The 23,008-nt window shown below is 43.0% G+C and overlaps 1 protein-coding gene across 1 annotated transcript in view; it reads right to left on the bottom strand.

Moving 5' to 3' along the window:
• Positions 1-23,008, bottom strand: part of ASIC1 (acid sensing ion channel subunit 1) — a 383,845-nt gene that overhangs the window by 273,613 nt on the left and 87,224 nt on the right. Inside the window, exon 3 of the mRNA XM_069758827.1 lies at positions 214-409. Within this exon, the coding sequence (XP_069614928.1) occupies positions 214-409 (196 nt within the window). The remainder of the gene's footprint in view (positions 1-213; positions 410-23,008) is intronic.

Raw genomic sequence — 23,008 nt, 5'->3', positions numbered from 1 at the left:
TATTACATTTGTTAATCCACATTTACCATATCAAACAATACCCAGTTATGTAAAAAAAAAAAGCAACTAAACAACTCAAATGATCTCACAATTAGCAAAGTTATACACAAGGAGATCAGTAGAGATTATCAAGACAAGAAATGGATACTCAACATAACGCTTCCCGAGATGTGAAATACTTTTGCACATAAGTGAAATCAAAGATCCTCTTACTGGAACAAAGTCATCAGGACCACACTCTTCCCCTCTAAACTTGCAGCCGAGGAGCATCTCCCGGATGTCATGTCCAGTGCGGTCATAGAATTCTTTCATATTAAACGGCTTTGGCTTGAAGTTACGGAAGTTGGCTTTATCAAGAAGGACTTCCATGACTTTTTCATCAGCAAGGTGAGAGTCTGGAAGCTCATAACTGGAAAACATGGGACAGAGAGAACAATCATAAACTTTTCTAAGTTATAATCCTTAATACAATTCACGGGTTATGGAGCATTTGGCCAAATAACATGAGCGAATAGATGTTACCGTACTTTGCCTTTGATGGGAGAGTCATTGTCATTCCATTCTGTCTTGGATCGGCCAAATATTTATGATGGAATTACTGTAATGGCCATGGGGTTCTAGATGCACAACTGCAATTGTTTAATGTCTTTCTAGATGTTATCCATGTGTTATGCGACTTTTTTTGGTATCTTTTATTTCCGTATTACTAGAATATAAATGTAAAAGAAATCTATGAATTTAAGGTGAATCAATTTTTCTTTCCCTTGAGTTTGGCCAATTAAGAGACTTGTATTTTTCTAATAACTCATCGGTGGTCACCCTAGATTGTCTAAGGTTGGGTTTATAGATTGTGGCAATTATCTGGCAGATCAGCACAGTTTTCAAAAATGTTCATATATTGTTTAATCGTTGGATGGTAAATTGCTGTTTATCTGCAAATTCGAGCAGCCATTTGTTATTCAAGCTGCTGTCAGTGGTCATCAGTGTGCCAAATAGCCTGTTTGGGTGGTTCTTCGGCCAAAAACGTAAACCCAGCCTTAAAATACTATAAGTCCAATATAGCACCCTATGCAAGTAGCAATAAGGTTATAACAATGCTAGATCTTCACAAGCAATTCTAAAAAAAAATACATGCAGATTTTTTGGGCATTTGCAAAGCAAAAAAAAAGTTCTTGAACTAAATTTACAGTGCATCTCATCTATAAAGCCTGTGTTATATTTACTCAACCATAAAACTGATGACAAGCTTAGACAGATCTTTAGTAGGTGATACGCCGAAAATACACTTTGTCCCATTTTAGCCTCCAATGCCTCCCATAGAGGTTTTTAATCTACAATTATTACATTAAAGGAATATTACCAGGATACAAAGTCATCCTCTACACATATAATAAGGAACACTCAATGATCTCTGGAAGTCCATATTCTATGAACACCAACACTTTCAAGAATGGGGCTTTGCAGAGCGCCATTTTAAATGAAGCAGTGTTGCATGTACTTGACTCTTGCATCTTTCATTATCTACAGGATTGCCGGAAAAAAGCCAACAACAACACTCGATACTTCCAGCACTCCCATAAACAATTATTTGAGTGGATGTTGAGCATTAGCACCTCTGCTTCATCCAAGAACGGGCTTTATAGAGCCTAGTTCCTGGGATCCGAAGCAATCAGTAACTGATTCTTTGTCATGTGGATAGGGCATACATTTGGATTTTGGGAATACCCCTTTTAGATATAGTACATAATACGATGAAATATGTTTTACAATGTAGGAATATACAGAGAAGGATATTTTGCAAACAGAACAAGAACTGTTATTGAATACTGTATGTGATCATAATAGTAAAGCAGTCATCATTCCGTTTTCAACATGTTTTTTCTTTGTGAAGATGTTATCATACCTGCAGTTAAATGATTGATAAGACCCACCATATATTAGGATACTGGCATCGTTATTAAGGCTATGAATCATTTTACCAGAAAAGATGTAGGGTCAGAATCGTGTTCTCACCAGATACAGAGATCGGATTTGTGCACAGAGCAATTACCCGCAGCCCCTGCTGAGTCAGAATCTATAGTAGGCGTTACAACGTATAAAAAAAAATTTAAATGTTTATCATAAGTGATCCGTCTTACGTTAGGAGGCATTTTCTTGAAATATTTTAGTTTTAGAGGAACCTTATGTTAGGAGCTGGGCGGGATCTGCAATGTGCTTCTCTGTTTCCTTTTTGTCAGCTTTAATTATTTTTTTATGGAGAAAAATACTTTATTTAAAAAACTAATTAAAGCTGCCAAATAGGAAACAGAGAAGCACATTGCTAAGGAGAGTAAAACTAATCCCAAACTGTTCTTCAACTATATCAATAGTAAAAGAATCATAAGTGAAAGCGTAGGCCCCTTAAAAAATTGTGAGGAAAGAATGGTTATAGATGACGAGGAAAAAGCTAACATATTAAACACCTTCTTCTCCATGGTATTCACAGTGGAAAAGGAAATGCTAGGTGAAATGCCGAGAGACAAAGAAAACCCTATATTAAGGGTCACCAATCTAACCCAAGAAGAGGTGCGAAACCGGCTTAAATAGATAAATCTCTGGGTCCGGATGGCATACACCCACGAGTACTAAGAGAACTAAGTAATGTAATAGATAAGCCATTATTTCTTATATATAGGGACTATATAGCGACACGGTCTGTTCCACAGGACTGATGCATAGCAAATGTGGTACCAATATTCAAAAAGGGCTCTAAAAGTGAACCTGGAAATTATAGGCCAGTAAGCCTAACCTCTATTGTTTTGTAAAATATTGGAAGGGTTTCTGAGGGATGTTATTCTGGATTATCTCAATGAGAATAACTGTTTAACTCCATATCAGCATGGGTTTATGAGAAATCGCTCCTGTCAAACCAATCTAATCAGTTTTTATGAAGAGGTAAGCTATAGGCTGGACAACGGTGAGTCATTGGACGTGGTATATCTTGATTTCTCCAAACCAATTGATACTGTGCCACACAAGAGGTTGGTACACAAAATGAGAATGCTTGGTCTGGGGGAAAATGTGTGTAAATGGGTTAGTAACTGGCTTAGTGATAGAAAGCAGAGGGTGGTTATAAATGGTATAGTCTCTAACTGGGTCGCTGTGACCAGTGGGGTACCGCAGGGGTCAGTATTGGGACCTGTTCTCTTCAACATATTCATTAATGATCTGGTAGAAGGTTTACACAGTAAAATATCGATATTTGCAGATGATACAAAACTATGTAAAGCAGTTAATACAAGAGAAGATAGTATTCTGCTACAGATGGATCTGGATAAGTTGGAAACTTGGGCCGAGAGGTGGCAGATGCAGTTTAACAATTTTAAATGTAAGGTTATACACATGGGAAGAAGGAATCAATGCCACCATTACACACTGAATGGGAAACCACTGGGTAAATCTGACAGGGAGAAGGACTTGGGGATCCTAGTTAATGATAAACTTACCTGGAGCAGCAAGTGCCAGGCAGTGGCTGCCAAGGCAAACAGGATCAAGGGGTGCATTAAAAGAGGTCTGGATACACATGATGAGAGCATTATACTGCCTCTGTACAAATCCCTGGTTAGACTGCACATGGAGTACTGTGTACAGTTTTGGGCACCGCTGCTCAGGAAGGATATAATGGAACTAGAGCAAGTACAAAGGAGGGCAACAAAATTAATAAACAGGATGGGGGAACTACAATACCCAGAGAGATTAGCAAAATTAGGATTATTTAGTTTAGAAGAAAGACGACTGAGTGGTGATCTAATAACCATGTAGAAGTATATAAGTGGACAATACAAATATCTCGCTGAGGATCTGTTTATACCAAGGAACGTGACGGGCACAAGGGGGCATTCTTTGCGTCTGGAGGAGAGAAGGTTTTTCCACCAACATAGAAGAGGATTCTTTACTGTTAGGGCAGTGAGAATCTGGAATTGCTTGCCTGAGGAGGTGGTGATGGCGAACTCAGTCGAGGGGTTCAAGAGAGGCCTGGATGTCTTCCTGGAGCAGAACAATATTGTATCATACAATTATTAGGTTCTGTAGAAGGACGTAGATCTTGGGATTTATTCTGATGGAATATAGGCTGAACTGGATGGACAAATGTCTTTTTTTAACCTTGCTAACTATGTTAAAAACATGTTAAAACATGGAAGCAAATTGCACTTTTGGTGCAGGAAGTACACAACGTCTTTTTCATGTGGAATCCACCTAAAAACCTATTAAAAAATGCTCAAATAATGAACATTTGAAATTCAATGTAAATTCGACTTGCTGGGTATATGTTCAGGCTTTTGAACATCTTTGAAGTGTTTCAGGTTTCCAAAGATGTCAGGATGTCTTTTGATGTGTTTTGCCATAGTTATTGCTTAAAAAAACCTATTCATTGCTTCATTATTCAATGGAGGTAAAACAGAGATAGCACAAAAGACTTGACAAAAATCATAGAAAAAACCCTCCAGAAAAACGTTGATGGACTAAACCATTGGAAAAACACTCAGGAAACAACTGAAAAAAACTCGAAAGCTGAAACAGGAAGAAAGATGCTGGTGGTTCCTGAAGTGTCAGAGGCTTTCAGGTTCCTTTGAGTGTAAAAGACATTGTTTGCACAGAGAGATTTGGTTCAACTTCCTATGGACTATTTTTTAAACCAATTGAATTTTGATTGATATTTCTATAGATTCAACAAATTCAACATACAAAACCAAAAAGAGGAACCTAATACACACAAAAATTAGGGCACCTTAGAATAAGGAATAGAAGAATTCGAGTCATGCATACAAGTGCTTCTCACTAAATTAGAATATCATCAAAAAGTTAATTTATTTTAGTTCTTCAATGCAAAAAGTGAAATTCATATATTCTATAGAGTCATTACAAACAAAGTGATCTATTTTAAGTGTTTATTTCTGTTAATGTTGATGATTATGGCTTACAGCCAATGAAAACAGTTCCTGTCAGACTAATCTGATCAATTTCTATGGAGAGGTAAGTTCCGGACTGGATCAAGGGAACGCAGTGGACGTAGTGTATTTGGACTTTTCAAAAGCTTTTCATATGGTGCCACACAAAAGGTTGATACATAAAATGAGAATAATGGGGATAGGGGAAAATATGTGTAAGTGGGTTAAGAGCTGGCTCAGGGATAGGAAACAAAGGGTGGTTATTAATGGAGCACACTCGGACTGGGTCGCGGTTAGCAGTGGGGTTCCACAGGGGTCAGTATTGGGTCTTCTTCTTTTTAACTTACTTATTAATGACCTTGTAGGGGGCATACAGAGCATAATTTCAAAAATTGCAGATGACACTAAACTCTGCAGGGTAATCAATACAGAGGAGGACAATTTTATATTACAGGATGATTTATGTAAACTAGAAGCTTGAGCTGATATATGGCAAATGAGCTTTAATGGGAATAAATGTAAGGTCATGCACTTGGGTAGAAGTAATAAGATGTATAACTATGTGCTTAATTCTAAAACTCTGGGCAAAACTGTCAATGAAAAAGACCTGGGAGTATGGGCGGATGACAAACTCACATTTAGTAGCCAGTGTCAGGCAGCTGCTACAAAAGCAAATAAAATAATGGGATGCATTAAAAGAGGCATAGATGCTCATAAGGAGAACATAATTTTACCTCTATACAAGTCACTAGTGCGACCACACTTAGAATACTGTGCACAGTTCTGGTCTCTGGTGTATAAGAAAGACATAGCTGAACTAGAGCGGGTGCAGAGAAGAGTGACCAAGGTTATTAGAGGACTGGGGGTCTGCAATACCAAGATAGGTTATTACACTTGGGGCTATTTAGTTTGGAAAAACAAAGGATAAGGGGTGATCTTATTTTAATGTATAAATATATGAGGGGACAGTACAAAGACCTTTCTGATGATCTTTTTAATCATAGACCTGAAACAGGGACAAGGGGGCATCCTCTACGTCTGGAGGAAAGAAGGTTTAAGCATAATAACAGACGTGGATTCTTTACTGTAAGAGCAGTGAGACTATGGAACTCTCTGCCGTATGATGTTGTAATGAGTGATTCATTACTTAAATTTAAGAGGGGACTGGATGCCTTTCTTGAAAAGTATAATGTTACAGGTTGTATATACTAGATTCCTTGATAGGGTGTTGATCCAGGGAACTAGTCTGATTGCCGTATGTGGAGTCGGGAAGGAATTTTTTTCCCCAATGTGGAGCTTACTCTTTGCCACATGGTTTTTTTTGCCTTCCTCTGGATCAACATGTTAGGGCATGTTAGGTTAGGCTATAGGTTGAACTAGATGGCCTTAAAGTCTTCCTTCAACCTTAATAACCATGTTATTATGTTACTATTATCTCAGTAAATTAACAAAATTTTTAACAAAATAATTAACAAAAAACACCTGCAAAGGCTTCCTAAGCATTTAAAAAGGTCCCTTAGTCTGTTTCAGTAGGCTCCACAATCATGGGGAAGACTGTTATGAAAGGCAATTCAGTACTACAATGGACATAGTGGTCAGAGCACATACAGTGATCTGACAATAACCCAAAATCATAGAACGAGCTCTGAGACGTGGGAACTCTGCAGACCGCAATCCCTAATCCTCTACAAACAACACTAGAGGCAGCCGTGGATTGCGCCTAACTCTGCCTATGCAACTCGGCACAGCCTGAGAAACTAACCAGCCTGAAGATAGAAAACAAGCCTACCTTGCCTCAGAGAAATACCCCAAAGGAAAAGGCAGCCCCCCACATACAATGACTGTGAGTTAAGATGAACAGACAAACGTAGAGATGAAATAGATTCAGCAAAGTGAGGCCCGACATTCTTAACAGATCGAGGACAGAAAAGGTAACTTTGCGGTCTACACAAAACCCTAAAGAAAACCACGCAAAGGGGGCAAAAAGACCCTCCGTACTGAACTAACGGCACGAAGGTACACCTTTTGCGTCCCAGAGCCTCCAGCAACAAACCAGACAAGCTGGACAGAAAAAACAGCAAACAAATAGCAAAGAAGAACTTAGCTATGCAGAGCAGCAGGCCACAGGAATGATCCAGGGAAAAGCAAGTCCAACACTGGAACATTGACAGGAAGCCAGGATCAAAGCATTAGGTGGAGTTAAGTAGAGAAGCACCTAACGACCTCACCAGATCACCTGAGGGAGGAAACTCAGAAGCCGCAGTACCACCTCCCTCCACCAACAGAAGCTCACAGAGAGAATCAGCCGAAGTACCACTTGTGACCACAGGAGGGAGCTCTGCCACAGAATTCACAACAGTACCCCCCCCTTGAGGAGGGGTCACCGAACCCTCACCAGAGCCCCCAGGCCGACCAGGATGAGCCACATGAAAGGCACGAACAAGATCGGGAGCATGGACATCAGAGGCAAAAACCCAGGAATGATCTTCCTGAGCATAACCCTTCCATTTAACCAGATACTGGAGTTTCCGTCTAGAAACACGAGAATCCAAAATCATCTCCACAATATACTCCAATTCCCCCTCCACCAAAACCGGGGCAGGAGGATCAACAGATGGAACCATAGGTGCCACGTATCTCCGCAACAATGACCTATGGAATACGTTATGTATGGAAAAAGAATCTGGAAGGGTCAGACGAAAAGACACAGGATTAAGAACCTCAGAAATCCTATACGGACCAATGAAACGAGGTTTAAACTTAGGAGAGGAAACCTTCATAGGAATATGACGAGAAGATAACCAAACCAGATCCCCAACACGAAGTCGGGGACCCACACGGCGTCTGCGATTAGCGAAACGTTGAGCCTTCTCCAGGGACAAGGTCAAATTGTCCACCACATGAGTCCAAATCTGCTGCAACCTGTCCACCACAGTATCCACACCAGGACAGTCCGAAGACTCAACCTGTCCTGAAGAGAAACGAGGATGGAACCCAGAATTGCAGAAAAATGGCGAAACCAAGGTAGCCGAGCTGGCCCGATTATTAAGGGCGAACTCAGCCAAAGGCAAAAAGGACACCCAGTCATCCTGATCGGCAGAAACAAAGCATCTCAGATATGTTTCCAAGGTCTGATTGGTTCGTTCGGTCTGGCCATTAGTCTGAGGATGGAAAGCCGAGGAAAAAGACAAGTCAATGCCCATCCTACCACAAAAGGCTCGCCAAAACCTTGAAACAAACTGGGAACCTCTGTCAGAAACGATATTCTCTGGAATGCCATGTAAACGAACCACATGCTGGAAGAACAATGGCACCAAATCAGAGGAGGAAGGCAATTTAGACAAGGGTACCAGATGGACCATCTTAGAAAAGCGATCACAGACCACCCAAATGACTGACATCTTTTGAGAAACGGGAAGATCACAAATAAAATCCATAGAGATATGTGTCCAAGGCCTCATCGGGACCGGCAAGGGCAAAAGCAACCCACTGGCACGAGAACAGCAGGGCTTAGCCCGAGCACAAATCCCACAGGACTGTACAAAAACACGCACATCCCGCGACAGAGACGGCCACCAAAAGGATCTAGCCACCAACTCTCTGGTACCAAAGATTCCAGGATGACCAGCCAACACCGAACAATGAACCTCAGAGATAACTTTATTGGTCCACCTATCAGGGACAAACAGTCTCTCCGCTGGACAACGATCAGGCTTATTAGCCTGAAATTTTTGCAGCACCCGCCGCAAATCAGGGGAGATGGCAGACACAATTACTCCTTACCCTTGAGGATACCCGCCGGCTCAGACAAACCCGGAGAGTCGGGCACAAAACTCCTAGACAGAGCATCCGCATTCACATTTTTAGAGCCCGGAAGGTACGAAATCACAAAGTCAAAACGGGCAAAAAACAGCGACCAACGAGCCTGTCTAGGATTCAACCGCTTAGCAGACTCAAGATAAGTCAAATTCTTATGATCAGTCAATACCACCACGCGATGCTTAGCTCCTTCAAGCCAATGACGCCACTCCTCGAATGCCCACTTCATGGCCAGCAACTCTCGGTTGCCCACATCATAATTTCGCTCAGCAGGCGAAAACTTCCTGGAAAAAAAAGCGCATGGTTTCATCACTGAGCAATCAGAACCTCTCTGCGACAAAACAGCCCCCGCTCCAATCTCAGAAGCATCAACCTTGACCTGGAACGGAAGAGAAACATCTGGTTGACACAACACAGGGGCAGAAGAAAAACGACGCTTCAAGTCTTGAAAAGCTTCCACAGCAGCAGAAGACCAATTGACCAAATCAGCACCCTTCTTGGTCAAATCGGTCAATGGTTTGGCAATACTAGAAAAATTGCAGATGAAGCGACGATAAAAATTAGCAAAGCCCAGGAACTTTTGCAGACTTTTCAGAGATGTCGGCTGAGTCCAATCATGGATGGCTTGGACCTTAACAGGATCCATCTCGATAGTAGAAGGGGAAAAGATGAACCCCAAAAATGAAACCTTCTGCACACCAAAGAGACACTTTGATCCCTTCACAAACAAAGAATTAGCACGCAGGACCTGAAAAACTGTTCTGACCTGCTTCACATGAGACTCCCAATCATCCGAGAAGATCAAAATGTCATCCAAGTACACAATCAGGAATTTATCCAGGTACTCTCGGAAGACGTCATGCATAAAGGACTGAAACACTGATGGAGCATTGGCAAGTCCGAATGGCATCACTAGATACTCAAAATGACCCTCGGGCGTATTAAATGCAGTTTTCCATTCATCTCCTCGCCTGATTCGCACCAGATTATACGCACCACGAAGATCTATCTTGGTGAACCAACTAGCCCCCTTAATCCGAGCAAACAAATCAGATAACAATGGCAAGGGGTACTGAAATTTAACCGTGATCTTATTTAGTAGGCGGTAATCTATACAAGGTCTCAGCGAACCATCCTTCTTGGCTACAAAAAAGAACCCTGCTCCTAATGGTGACGATGACGGGCGAATATGCCCCTTCTCCAGGGATTCCTTCACATAACTGCGCATAGCGGCGTGCTCAGGCTCGGATAAATTAAACAGTCGACCTTTTGGGAATTTACTACCAGGAATCAAATTGATAGCACAATCACAATCCCTATGCGGAGGTAGGGCATCGGACTTGGGCTCATCAAATACATCCCGGTAATCAGACAAGAACTCTGGAACCTCAGAAGGGGTGGATGACGAAATTGACAGAAACGGAACATCACCATGTACCCCCTGACAACCCCAGCTGGACACAGACATGGATTTCCAATCTAATACTGGATTATGGACTTGTAGCCATGGCAACCCCAACACGACCACATCATGCAGATTATGCAACACCAGAAAGCGAATAACCTCTTGATGTGCAGGAGCCATGCACATGGTCAGCTGGGTCCAGTATTGAGGCTTATTCTTGGCCAAAGGCGTGGCATCAATTCCTCTCAATGGAATAGGACACTGCAAGGGCTCTAAGAGAAACCCACAACGCTTAGCATACTCCAAGTCCATCAAATTCAGGGCAGCGCCTGAATCCACAAATGCCATGACAGAATACGATGACAAAGAGCGGATCAAGGTAACGGACAGAAGAAATTTTGACTGTACCGTACCAATGGTGGCAGACCTAGCGAACCGCTTAGTGCGCTTAGGACAATCAGAGATAGCATGAGTGGAATCACCACAGTAGAAACACAGCCCATTCAGACGTCTGTGTTCTTGCCGTTTAACTCTGGTCAAAGTCCTATCACACTGCATAGGCTCAGGTTTAAGCTCAGGTAATACCGCCAAATGGTGCACAGATTTACGCTCACGCAAGCGTCGACCGATCTGAATGGCCAAAGACATAGACTCATTCAAACCAGCAGGCATAGGAAATCCCACCATGACATCCTTAAGGGCTTCAGAGAGACCCTTTCTGAACATAGCTGCCAGCGCAGATTCATTCCATTGATTGAGCACGGACCACTTTCTAAATTTCTGACAATATACCTCTATCTCATCCTGACCCTGACAAAGAGCCAGCAAATTTTTCTCTGCCTGATCCACTGAATTAGGTTCATCGTACAGCAATCCGAGCGCCAGGAAAAACGCATCGATATTACTCAATGCAGGATCTCCTGGCGCAAGAGAAAATGCCCAGTCCTGAGGGTCGCCGAGCAAAAAATAAATAACAATCAAAACCTGTTGAACTGGATCACCAGAGGAGCGAGGTTTCAAGGCCAGAAATAATTTACAATTATTTTTGAAACTCAGAAACTTAGTTCTATCTCCAAAAAACAAATCAGGAATAGGAATTCTTGGTTCCAACATAGCTTTCTGATCAATAGTGTCTTGAATCTTTTGTACTCTTGCCGAGAGCTGATCCACAAATGAAGACAGACTTCTAATGTCCATCGCTACACCTGTGTACTGAACCACCCAAATGTCTAGGGGAAAAAAAAGGCAAAACACAGTGCAAAGAAAAAAAAATGGTCTCAGAACTTCTTTTTTCCCTCTATTGAGAATCATTAGTACTTTTGGCTTCCTGTACTGTTATGAAAGGCAATTCAGTACTACAATGGACATAGCGGTCAGAGCACATACAGTGATCTGACAATAACCCAAAATCATAGAACGAGCTCTGAGACGTGGGAACTCTGCAGACCGCAATCCCTAATCCTCTCCAAACAACACTAGAGGCAGCCGTGGATTGCGCCTAACTCTGCCTATGCAACTCGGCACAGCCTGATAAACTAACCAGCCTGAAGATAGAAAACAAGCCTACCTTGCCTCAGAGAAATACCCCAAAGGAAAAGGCAGCCCCCCACATACAATGACTGTGAGTTAAGATGAACAGACAAACGTAGAGATTAAATAGATTCAGCAAAGTGAGGCCCGACTTTCTTAACAGATCGAGGACAGAAAAGGTAACTTTGCAGTCTACACAAAACCCTAAAGAAAACCACGCAAAGGGGGCAAAAAGACCCTCCGTGCCGAACTAACGGCACGGAGGTACACCCTTTGCGTCCCAGAGCCTCCAGCAACAAACCAGACAAGCTGGACAGAAAAAACAGCAAACAAATAGCAAAGAAGAACTTAGCTATGCAGAGCAGCAGGCCACAGGAATGATCCAGGGAAAAGCAAGTCCAACACTGGAACATTGACAGGAAGCCAGGATCAAAGCATTAGGTGGAGTTAAGAGAGAAGCACCTAACGACCTCACCAGATCACCTGAGGGAGGAAACTCAGAAGCCGCAGTACCACTTCCCTCCACCAACAGAAGCTCACAGAGAGAATCAGCCGAAGTACCACTTGTGACCACAGGAGGGAGCTCTGCCACAGAATTCACAACAGAAGACTGCTGACTTGACAGATGTCCAGAAGGCAGTCACTGACACACTCCACAAGGAGGGTAAGTCACAAAAGGTCATTGCTAAAAAAGCTGGCTGTTCAGAGTGCTATATCCAAGCATATTAATGGGAATTTGAGTGGAAGGAAAAAGTGTGGTAAAAAAAGGTGCACAAGCAATCAGGATAACCTCAGCCTTGAAAGGATTGTTAAGAAAAGGCCATTTAAAAATTGGGGGGAGATTCACAATGAGTGGACTGCTGCTGGAGGCATTGCTTCAAGTGCCACCACACACAGACATATCCAGGACATGGGCTACAAGTTTCGCATTCCTTGTGTTAAGCTACTCATGATCAATAGACAACACCAGAAGCATCTTACCTGGGCCAAGGAGAAAAAGAACTGGACTGTTGCTCAATGGTCTAAGCTTTTGTTTTCAGATGAAAGTAAATTTTGCATTTCATTTGGAAATCGAGGTCCCAGAGTCTGGAGGAAGAGTGGGGAGGCACACCATCCAAGCTGCCTGAGGTCTAGTGTGAAATTTCTACAATCATTGATGGTTTGGGAAGCCCTGGCATCTGCTGGTGTAGGTCCACTGTGTTTTATCAAGACCAAACTCAGAGCAGCCATCTACCTAGAAATTTTAGAGCACTTCATGCTTCCCTCTGCTGACTAGCTTTTTGGAGATGGAAATGTTACTCTCCATCAGGACTTGGCACCTGTCCACACTGCCAAAAGTCCAAATACCTAGTTTAAAACAACAGTATCACTGTGTTTTACTTTCCAGAAAACTCGCCTGACCTTAACCCCATAGAGAATCTATGGGGTATTTTCAAGAGGAAGATGAGAGACACCAGACCCAACAATGCAGACGAGCTGAAGTCTGCTATGAAAGCAACCTGGGCTTCCATAACACCTCAGCAATGCCACAGGCTGATAGCTTGCATGCCACTTTAAAGAATTTTTCAATCTACAAATTCACCAATATATTGGTTATAATGGCTTGAAAAGCTGTTCTTAAAATGACTATAACAGTGCTTAATAATTGTGATAAAGATCTGAATTATATTAATAATGAGGCAAAATAGTCTGGTTCCTTCACCAACATTGCTCATATAGAGCCATGAAAAAGTAAATGCAAAAAGATATTGGGGGATGGGTGCCACGAGAGACCTGGACATACAGTGATAGAGCAGCCTATTAATTAAGCTGAACGTTTGGAAATGTAAAGTCGGATGAAAAATGAATGCAATTTTATGTGATAAAAATCAAACAGGTTTTTCTATATTCATTTAAATAGTAAAACGATTGCTGTAAACGTATTTAATTGGCGTGCACTTTTCACATCAATTATATTTGAAGCTTCCTCTGGGCAAATGAATTTGTTGATTTCTATCTTGTCCCTTCCGTACCCTCTTTATGTAGCAACTACACTTTGCTATGGCTCACCGAATAATAAACTGTAGCCACATGTCCACTTATTATAAAGAATATCTCCCCTGCACCATTTACCTGCCATATATAAGATATGCACATCTCGATGTGCTTGGCCAAGAATAATACTTTTTTCTAATAACTATTAATGTTTTTTTCAGGGTTCCAGTATTGGTGGCTCCAATAAGCCGTGTCATCACTTACACAAGAGCCTCTGATGGGCCCAATTATGTCATATGATTCTTCAGAATTTACAGGATCCATTCAAAAATAAATCCTTCCCTTCTTTGCTTGTGCAAGTCAATTTTACTTTTTCTTAGCTTTTGGGCCACTCACTTGATGACCCAAGAATATTAGTGAATTAGAGGCCAACGTTCCCCAAGAATGCTGCCAGAAGCTGGTGTCAAGCTATGTATCACATTTACAGCAGGTCATAACAGCCCAGGTGGCAAGGATGTAATGACCACGGCCACAGCGGTCGCGCTGTGACCGGGCTCGGTGGGTGAGGAGCTGAACGACACCAGGAAATACATCAGCTGGATGTGCGTCCGCGGATGCACATTCAGGTGAAGTGTATTTTGGCGCACAGATCCATTGGGTCCGTGTGCCGCAATACATTCTGCCTACCAATCAGAGGCTAGCAGATGACCTCGGTGTGTACTTGACTTGGGGCACATGGCAATGATGTCATGCTCTTCCACGTTAAAGTCAGTTGCCGGCTTCAGCAGAGGACGTGTGGCGATGGAGCACAGGGAAGATGAGTATAAGCATTTATTTTTTTAAATTAGTGAGTACACAGTGTCTGTGGCCATGCTACTATACAGATATCTATGGGCTGTGCATTATCCTACATGTATGACTGTGGACTGTGCATTATACTTGTCACGGGTATGTCAGAGGCTGCAGACAGTCGCACAGCATCTAGCAACAGAAGGTCTCTACGGTTGGCTTTGTAGACACCTTCCTAATCCTTCTGACTCTTGGACCCAGGAAACCTTTCCCCCTGGCTCTAATTGACACACATGGGTGTTTATAGACTTCCTGTCTGCTTCTGGGAATCGATGGTGATATTTCCATTTTTCCCCGTTGAGGCTTGGAGCTATAGCAGTCCGCTGTCATCCTCTTTGGTGCTGCTGGAGGACATTTGTGCTACCTCTCTGAGCCTACTTAAGATAAGTGTTTACCTTGATTGTCTATCCCAGCTAACTTTAGTTATAGTGGAGATTGACTAGTGCTCATTTCGTCCTTCTCTAAGCAGGGCTTATTGCCAGGGTCAGGCAGGGATTAGGTTCCTGCTCAGCGATAGGTGCAGAACCTATGTAGGGATGTTTAGGGCAGACAGGGTGATGTTAGATCTGCCTAGGGGTCCCCACTCCCCCTTCCCTAGTGTTGGGCAACCTTCCCCTCTTCCCTTCACATTGCACTTTGTCTTTCCTACACTGTTTGTGACAATACTACAAGTATGGACTATGGGCTGTATATTAAAATTAATTCTAATATCATAAAATGCCTATGGGAGTATGGAGCAGAGTAGAGCTTATATGCTGAGGAATTATTATTTAACCAATCCAAGAAAAAATTCAGTAAATTCATCAACTCATTACCTTAAACGATGAAAGAAAATATATGTATCATACAGTAAAACTATAGGAAAATGCTTGGTAATTAGCAGTTGTGAAAATCACATACTTGCTTAGGTCAATAAAAGTTAACTTGAACACAATACTATACAATCAGCACAATATAAATTAATAGACAGTAAAATCATATACGTATTACACAAACTCCAAACCATTTATAGTTTAACCTTGATATTCAATTGATTAGTGTGTAGTGTTGAACATTCCGATACCGCAAGTATTGGGTATCGGCCGATATTTGCGGTATCGGAATTCCGATCCCGAGTTCCGATATTTTTGCGATATCGGGAATCGGGATCGGGATGAATATTCATGTGTAAAATAAAGAATAAAAATAAAAAATATGGGTATACTCACCCCTCCGGCAGACCCTGGACCTTAGTGGTGTAACCGGCAGCCCCCGTTCCTAAGAATGAGCGGGTGAAGGACCTGCGATGACGTCGCGGCTTGTGATTGGTCGCGTGAGCAGTCACATGAGCGGTCACGCGACCAATCACAAGCCGCGACATCATCGAAGGTCCTTCACACGCTCATTCTTAGGAACGGAGGCTGCCAGTTACACCGCTAAGGTCCAGGGTCCGCCGGAGGGATGAGTATACCCATATTTTTTATTTTTATTCTTTATTTTTTACATGAATATGGATCCCAGGGCCTGAAGGAGAGTTTCCTCTCCTTCAGACCCTGGGAACCATTCCAGGATACCTTCCGATATTTGTGTCCCATTGACTTGTATTGGTATCGGGTATCGGTATTTTTCGGATATCGGCCGATACAATCCGATACCGATACTTTCAAATATCGGAAGGTATCGCTCAACACTATTAGTGAGGTTTCTTGACCCAAACCAATCAATACTAGTGATGAGCGAGCACTAAAATGTTCGGGTGCTCATTGCTCGGGTCGAGTAGATTGGAATACTCGGGTCCTCGGCCAGAGCAAAGAGCCCAATGTAAGTCTATGGGAGACCCGAATATTATTACCGCCACCCCCCCCCCCACCCGAGGGTCCATTTAAGGTCTAAAAATGTCTGAAAATGATGGAAACACTGCTCAGAAAACACAGGGACATCATGGGGATCGCCCCTGGAGGCATTCCTGACTCCTAGTTCACAGCTGTAAACTTTTTTTTCCGAGATTTATGCCATTTTTCCAGGTGGCACAAAATACACACTAAAACGAAACCAAAACGGATTTTGCTGGGAAATATGTCAAGGTACATCCTTTGCAGGCTAATGACTTGCCTGTAAGGCCAAATACTTAACCCAAGACCGAAAATTTCCTCCTGCACTTAGGCTTAGTTCAGACGCAGGGTTTTTGAAGCGTTTTTCAACTTTAACATTGCTTTCAACCACTACAAATGCATTCATTGGGAAATGTCATTGTAACATTTAACAACCCTAGCTGGCCATGTGGTGTGTGACACATAAGCAGACCCATCTTGTTTCATTTACGAAGGAGGGACTCTTAAAGTCACAGTGCCTATTTTTACTGGTGCATGAGGAGGCATTAATCTTCTTAAAGGGCCATTATTAAACAGTGGGTCTCCTAAGCTGTTTAGCCTATGCTGTGAGTGGATGGGCTGCCAAGAATTACGAGACACCACAATACCCCTTTCATAAGATGTCCAGGGGGACTCCTGAAAAAGTGTTGCAATAAATTCAAGGCCTGCCCTGCTACCAATTTATATCCATGCTAATAAGCCTTTGAACCCACATACTGGATAGGCCCCTGAAAATCCACTTCACAATACGCATTTTGTACTCCCGTACTCCTTTGTTTTACACATTGGCAGCAAAGCCAGCCCTGCTGCATAGTCAGTCATATGCACCCCATTACACCTTGGAACCCACATACTGGATGGGCCCATGAAAATCAACTTCACAATATGCATTTTGCACTCCGTACTCCTTTGTTTTAAACATTGTCAGCAAGGCCAGCCCTGCTGCATAGTCAGTCATATGCACCCCATTACGCCTTCGAACCTACATACTGGATGAGCCCATGAAAATCCAGCTGACAATATGCATTTTGTACTCCGTACTCCTTTATTTTACACTTTGGCAGCAAGGCCAGCCCTGGTGCATAGTCATATGCACCCCATTGGGCCTTGGAACCCACATACTGTATGGGCCCATGAAAATGCACTCGTATTTTTTAATACCTCTGGTAGAAGAGATTGAAAGTTATCCTTGTAGCGTGGGTCTAGAAGTGTCACCAACCAGTTATGAGTGTCACCCAAAATGTTTATAATGCGAGGGTCACGTGAAACTTATCGCAACATAAAGTCAGCCATGCTTGTCAGACTGCTAACAGGCAAGACTTCCGTGTCCTCACCAACATGATGACTGACCATGCTGTCCTCCTCCTCCCTGTCCTCAGGCCATCCCCGCTGAACAGACGGTATGACAGTTGTGTTTGTAGTACCGTCTATAGCGCAGGAAAGTAGCTCCTGTTCTTCTTCATCGTCCTCCTCATTGCCTACCAATCCACGTTGAGAAGACATGAGGCTGGACTAAGCATAATCCCCCTGTATGGTTCCTTGTTCCATGTCCTTGTGCTCTGCCTGCAATGCATCCCCTTTAATTGTGAGCAGAGAGGTTTTCAGAATGCTGAGAAGTGGGATGGTGATGCTAATTATGGCGTCGTCGCCACTCACCATCTTGGTGCAGTCCTCAAAGTTTTGGAGGATGGTACATATGTTGGACATCCATGTCCACTCCTGAGGTCTTAAGTGTGGGGTTTTAACTGAATATCGACAGCCTTGTTGATGTTGGTAGTCAACAACTGCCCTCTTCTGCTCACAAATCCTTTCCAACATATGCAACATAGAGTTCCAGCACGTGGGAACATCACACACCAGCAGGTGAGCTGGAAGCTGCAAACGCTGCTGAAGCACGGCAAAGGCGACTGAAGTTGTAGCTGACTTTCTAAAATAGGCAGACAGATGGAATACTTTTCAGAAAACGTTGAACCACGAGGTTAAGCACATGGGCCAAGCAAGGTGCGTGTGAGCTCACCTTGCCTCAGAGCCGCCACCAGGTTAAGGCCATTGTCACACACAACCATGCCTGGCTGTAGGTTCAGCGGTGTCATCCAAACATCTGACTGCTCTTTCAGCGCTATCTACAACTCTTCTGCATTGTGTGGTTTGTCACCTATGCAGATTAGCTTCAGCACAGCCTGTTGCCGCTTGGCTGAGGCAGTGCTGCAGTGCTTCCAGCTTCTGACAGATGTGTTGATTTCAGAGATGGAAAAGGAGGAGGTGCAGGAGGTGTAGACTGTGGGGGCAATCCTGATTGACGTAGGGCCAGCAATCCTCGGCGTGAGGAGGATGTGTTCCATCCCAAGGTCCGACTGGGTCCCGGCTTCCACTATGTTAACCCAGTGTGCCGTCAGTGAGATATACCGTCCCTGCCCACAAGCACTTGTCCATGTGTCCATGGATAGGTGTACTTTCCCTGTAACAGCATTGTTAACCCCTTAAGCCCCGATGGTGGTTTGCACGTTAATGACCGGGCCAATTTTTACAATTCTGACCACTGTCCCTTTATGAGGTTATAACTCTGGAACGCTTCAACGGATCTTGGTGATTCTGACACTGTTTTCTCGTGATGTATTGTACTTCATGTTAGTGGTAAAATTTATTCGATATAACTTGTGTTTATTTGAGAAAAAAATGGAAATTTGGCAAAAATTTAGAAAATTTCGCAATTTTCCAACTTTGAATTTTTATACCCTTAAACCACAGAGATATGTCATGCAAAATACTTAATAAGTAACATTCCGCACATGTCTACTTTACATCAGCACAATTTTGGAACCAACATTTTTTTTTGTTAGGGAGTTATAAGGGTTAAAAGTTGACCAGCAATTTCTCATTTTTACAACACCATTTTATTTTAGGGACCACATCTCATTTGAAGTCATTTTGAGGGGTCTATATGATAGAAAATACCCAAGTGTGACACCATTCTAAAAACTGCACCCCTCAAGGTGCTCAAAACCACATTCAAGAAGTTTATTAACCCTTCAGGTGTTTTACAGAAATTTTTGGAATGTTTAAATAAAAATGAACATTTAACTTTTTTTCACACAAAATTTATTTCAGCTCCAATTTTTTTTTATTTTACCAAGGGTAACAGGAGAAAATGGACCCCAAAAGTTGTTGTACAATTTGTCCTGAGTACGCCGATATCCCATATGTGGGTGAAAACCATTGTTTGGGCGCATGGCAGAGCTCGGAAGGGAAGGAGCGCCATTTGACTTTTCAATGCAAAATTGACTGGAATTGAGATGGGACGCCATGTTGCGTTTGGAGAGCCGGTGATGTGCCTAAACATTGAAACCCCCCACAAGTGACACCATTTTGGAAAGTAGACCCCTTAAGGAACTTATCTAGAAGTGTGGTGAGCACTTTGACCCACCAAGTGCTTCACAGAAGTTTATAATGCAGAGCCGTAAAAATAAAAAATCATATTTTTTCACAAAAATGATCTTTTTGCCCCCAATTTTTTATTTTCCCAAGGGTAAGAGAAGAAATTAGACCACAAAAGTTGTTGTGCAATTTGTCATGAGTATGCTGATACCCCGTATGTGGGTGTAAATCATTGTTTGGGCGCATGGCAGAGCTCGGAAGGGAAGGAGCGCCATTTGACTTTTCAATGCAAAATTGACTGGAATTGAGATGGGACACCATGTTGCGTTTGGAGAGCCCCTGATGTACCCAAACAGAAGAAACCCCCCACAAGTGACCCCATATTGGAAACTAGACCCCCCAAGGAACTTATCTAGATGTGTTGTGAGAACTTTGAACACCTAAGTGTTTCACTACAGTTTATAACGCAGAGCCGTGAAAATAAAAATTCTTTTTTTTTTTCACAAAAATGATATTTTAGCCCCCAATTTTGTATTTTCACAAGGGTAACAGGATAAATTGGACCCCAAAAGTTGTTGTCCAATTTGTCCTGAGTACGCTGATACCCCATATGTGGGGGGAACCACTGTTTGGGCGCATGGCAGAGCTCGGAAGGGAAGGAGCGCCATTTGGAATACAGACTTAGATGGATTGGTCTGCAGGCGTCACTTTGCATTTGCAGAGCCCCTGATGTACCCAAACAGTACAAACCCCCCACAAGTGACCCCATATTGGAAACTAGACCTCCCAAGGAACTTATCTAGATGTGTTGTGAGAACTTTGAACCCCCAAGTGTTTCACTGCAGTTTACAACGCAGAGCCGCGAAAAAAAAATCTTATTTTTCCCACAAAAATGATTTTTAGCCCCCCACATTTTTATTTTTCCAAGGATAACAAGAGAACTTGGACCCCAAAAGTTGTTGTCCAATTTATCCTGAGTACGTTGATACCCCATATGTTGGGGTAAACCCCTGTTTGGGCGCACCGGAGAGCTCGGAAGGGAAGGAGCACTGTTTTACTTTTTCAACGCAGAATTGGCTGGAATTGAGATCGGACGCCATGTAGCGTTTGGAGAGCCCCTGATGTGCCTGAACAGTGGAAACCCCTCAATTATAACTGAAACCCTAATCCAACAACACCCCTAACCCTAATCCCAACGGTAACCCTAACCACACCCCTAACCCTGACACACCCCTAATTCTAATCCCAACCCTAATCCCAACCGTAAATATAATCCAAACCCTAACCCTAACTTTAGCCCCAACCCTAACCCTAACTTTAGTCCCAACCCTAACCCTAACTTTAGCCCCAACCCTAACCCTAACTTTAGCGCCAACCCTAACCCCAACCCTAACCCTAGCCCTAACCCTAGCCCTAACCCTAGCCCCAACCCTAACCCCAACCCTAGCCCCAACCCTAACCCTAGCCCTAACCTCAGCTCCAACACTAGCCCCAACCCTAGCCCTAACCCTAACCCTAACCCTAGCCCTGATGGGAAAATGGAAATAAATACATTTTTTTAATTTTATTATTTTTCCCTAACTAAGGAGGTGATGAAGGGGGGTTTGATTTACTTTTATAGTGTTTTTTATATCGGATTTTTATGATTGGCAGCTGTCACACACTAAAAGACGCTTTTTTTATAGCAAAAAAGTTTTTGCGTCTCCACATTTTGAGACCTATAATTTTTCCATATTTTGGTCCACAGAGTCATCTGAGGTCTTGTTTTTTGCGGGACGAGTTGAAGTTTTTATTGGTAACATTTTTGGACCCGTGACAGTTTTTGATCACTTTTTATTCCAATTTTTGTGAGGCAGAATGACCAAAAACCAGCTATTCATGAATTTCTTTTGGGGCAGGCGTTTATGCCGTTCCGCGTTTGGTAAAATTGATAAAGCAGTTTTATTCGTCGGGTCAGTACCCGATGTCTCACTTATATCTTTTTTTTATGTTTTGGCGCATTTATACGATAAAAGCTATTTTATAGAAAAAATAATTATTTTGGCATCGCTTTATTCTCAGGACTATAACTTTTTTATTTTTTTGCTTATTATGCTTTGTGGTGGCTCATTTTTTGCGGGACAAGATGACGTTTTCAGCGGTACCATGGTTATTTACATCCGTCTTTTTGATCGCGTGTTATCCCACTTTTTGTTCGGTGGTATGATAATAAAGCGTTGTTTTTTGGCTCGTTTTTTTTTTCTTACGGTGTTCACTGAAGGGGTTAACTAATGGGACAGTTTTATAGGTTGGGTCGTTACGGACGCGGCGATACTAAATATGTGTACTTTTATTGTTTTTTTTTTTAGATAAAGAAATGTGTTTATGGGAATAATATTTTATTTTTAATTTATTTAGTTAGTAATTTTTTTTTTTTTTTTTACACATATGGAAATTTTTTTTTTTAACTTTTTTACTTTGTCCCAGGGGGGAAACATCACAGATCGCCGATCTTACAGTTTGCACAGCACTCTGTGAGATCGGCGATCTCACTCACATCGCTGCAGGCTTACAGAGCTGCAGCTGCAGCCTGCTCCTGACCCGGAAGTACTCCCTGCAGGACCCGGATGCAGCCCCGCGGCCATTTTGGATCCGGGGCCTGCAGGGAGAAGAGGCTCGGTACAAGATGAGAACATCACCTTGTACCGATCGTCTCAGGGAAGCCCGCAGGGAGCCCCCTCCCTGCGCGATGCTTCCCTGTACCGCCGGCACACCGCGATCATGTTTGATTCGCGGTGTGCCGGGGGTTAATGTGCCGGGAGAGGTCCATGACCGCTCCTGGCACATAGTGCCGGATGTCACCTGCGATAGTCAGCTGACACCCGGCCGCGCTCCCTCCGTGAGCGCGGCCGATCGCTATGACGTACTATCCCGTCGGTGGGATTTAAGGCCCACCCCACCTCGACGGGATAGTACATCATATGGGATTAAGGGGTTAAGGGCACGGGTAATGTTGTGGGACACATGCTGGCGTAATGCCGGTACGGCACACCGGGAGAAATAGTGGCGATTGGGGACCGAGTACCTTGGGATGGCCGACGCATCAGGTTGCGGAAAGCTTTCGTCTCAACGAGCCTAAAAGGCAAGCAGATGAGAAATATTAGAATTTGGAACTGTGGCCTGTGGGGCATTGGCTGGGTATTTCTGCTTGCGTTCCAAAGACTGGGTTATAGACAAATGAAGGCTGTGCTGGGGCAAGGACGTGGACGGGTTTAATGATGGTGCTGCTGACTGTGGGC

The sequence above is a fragment of the Ranitomeya imitator genome, chromosome 3, assembly GCF_032444005.1.
Source record: "Ranitomeya imitator isolate aRanImi1 chromosome 3, aRanImi1.pri, whole genome shotgun sequence".
NCBI lineage: Eukaryota > Metazoa > Chordata > Amphibia > Anura > Dendrobatidae > Ranitomeya > Ranitomeya imitator.
Note: the sequence above shows the minus strand (reverse complement) of the source record. Positions and strands in the feature narration are given on the sequence as shown.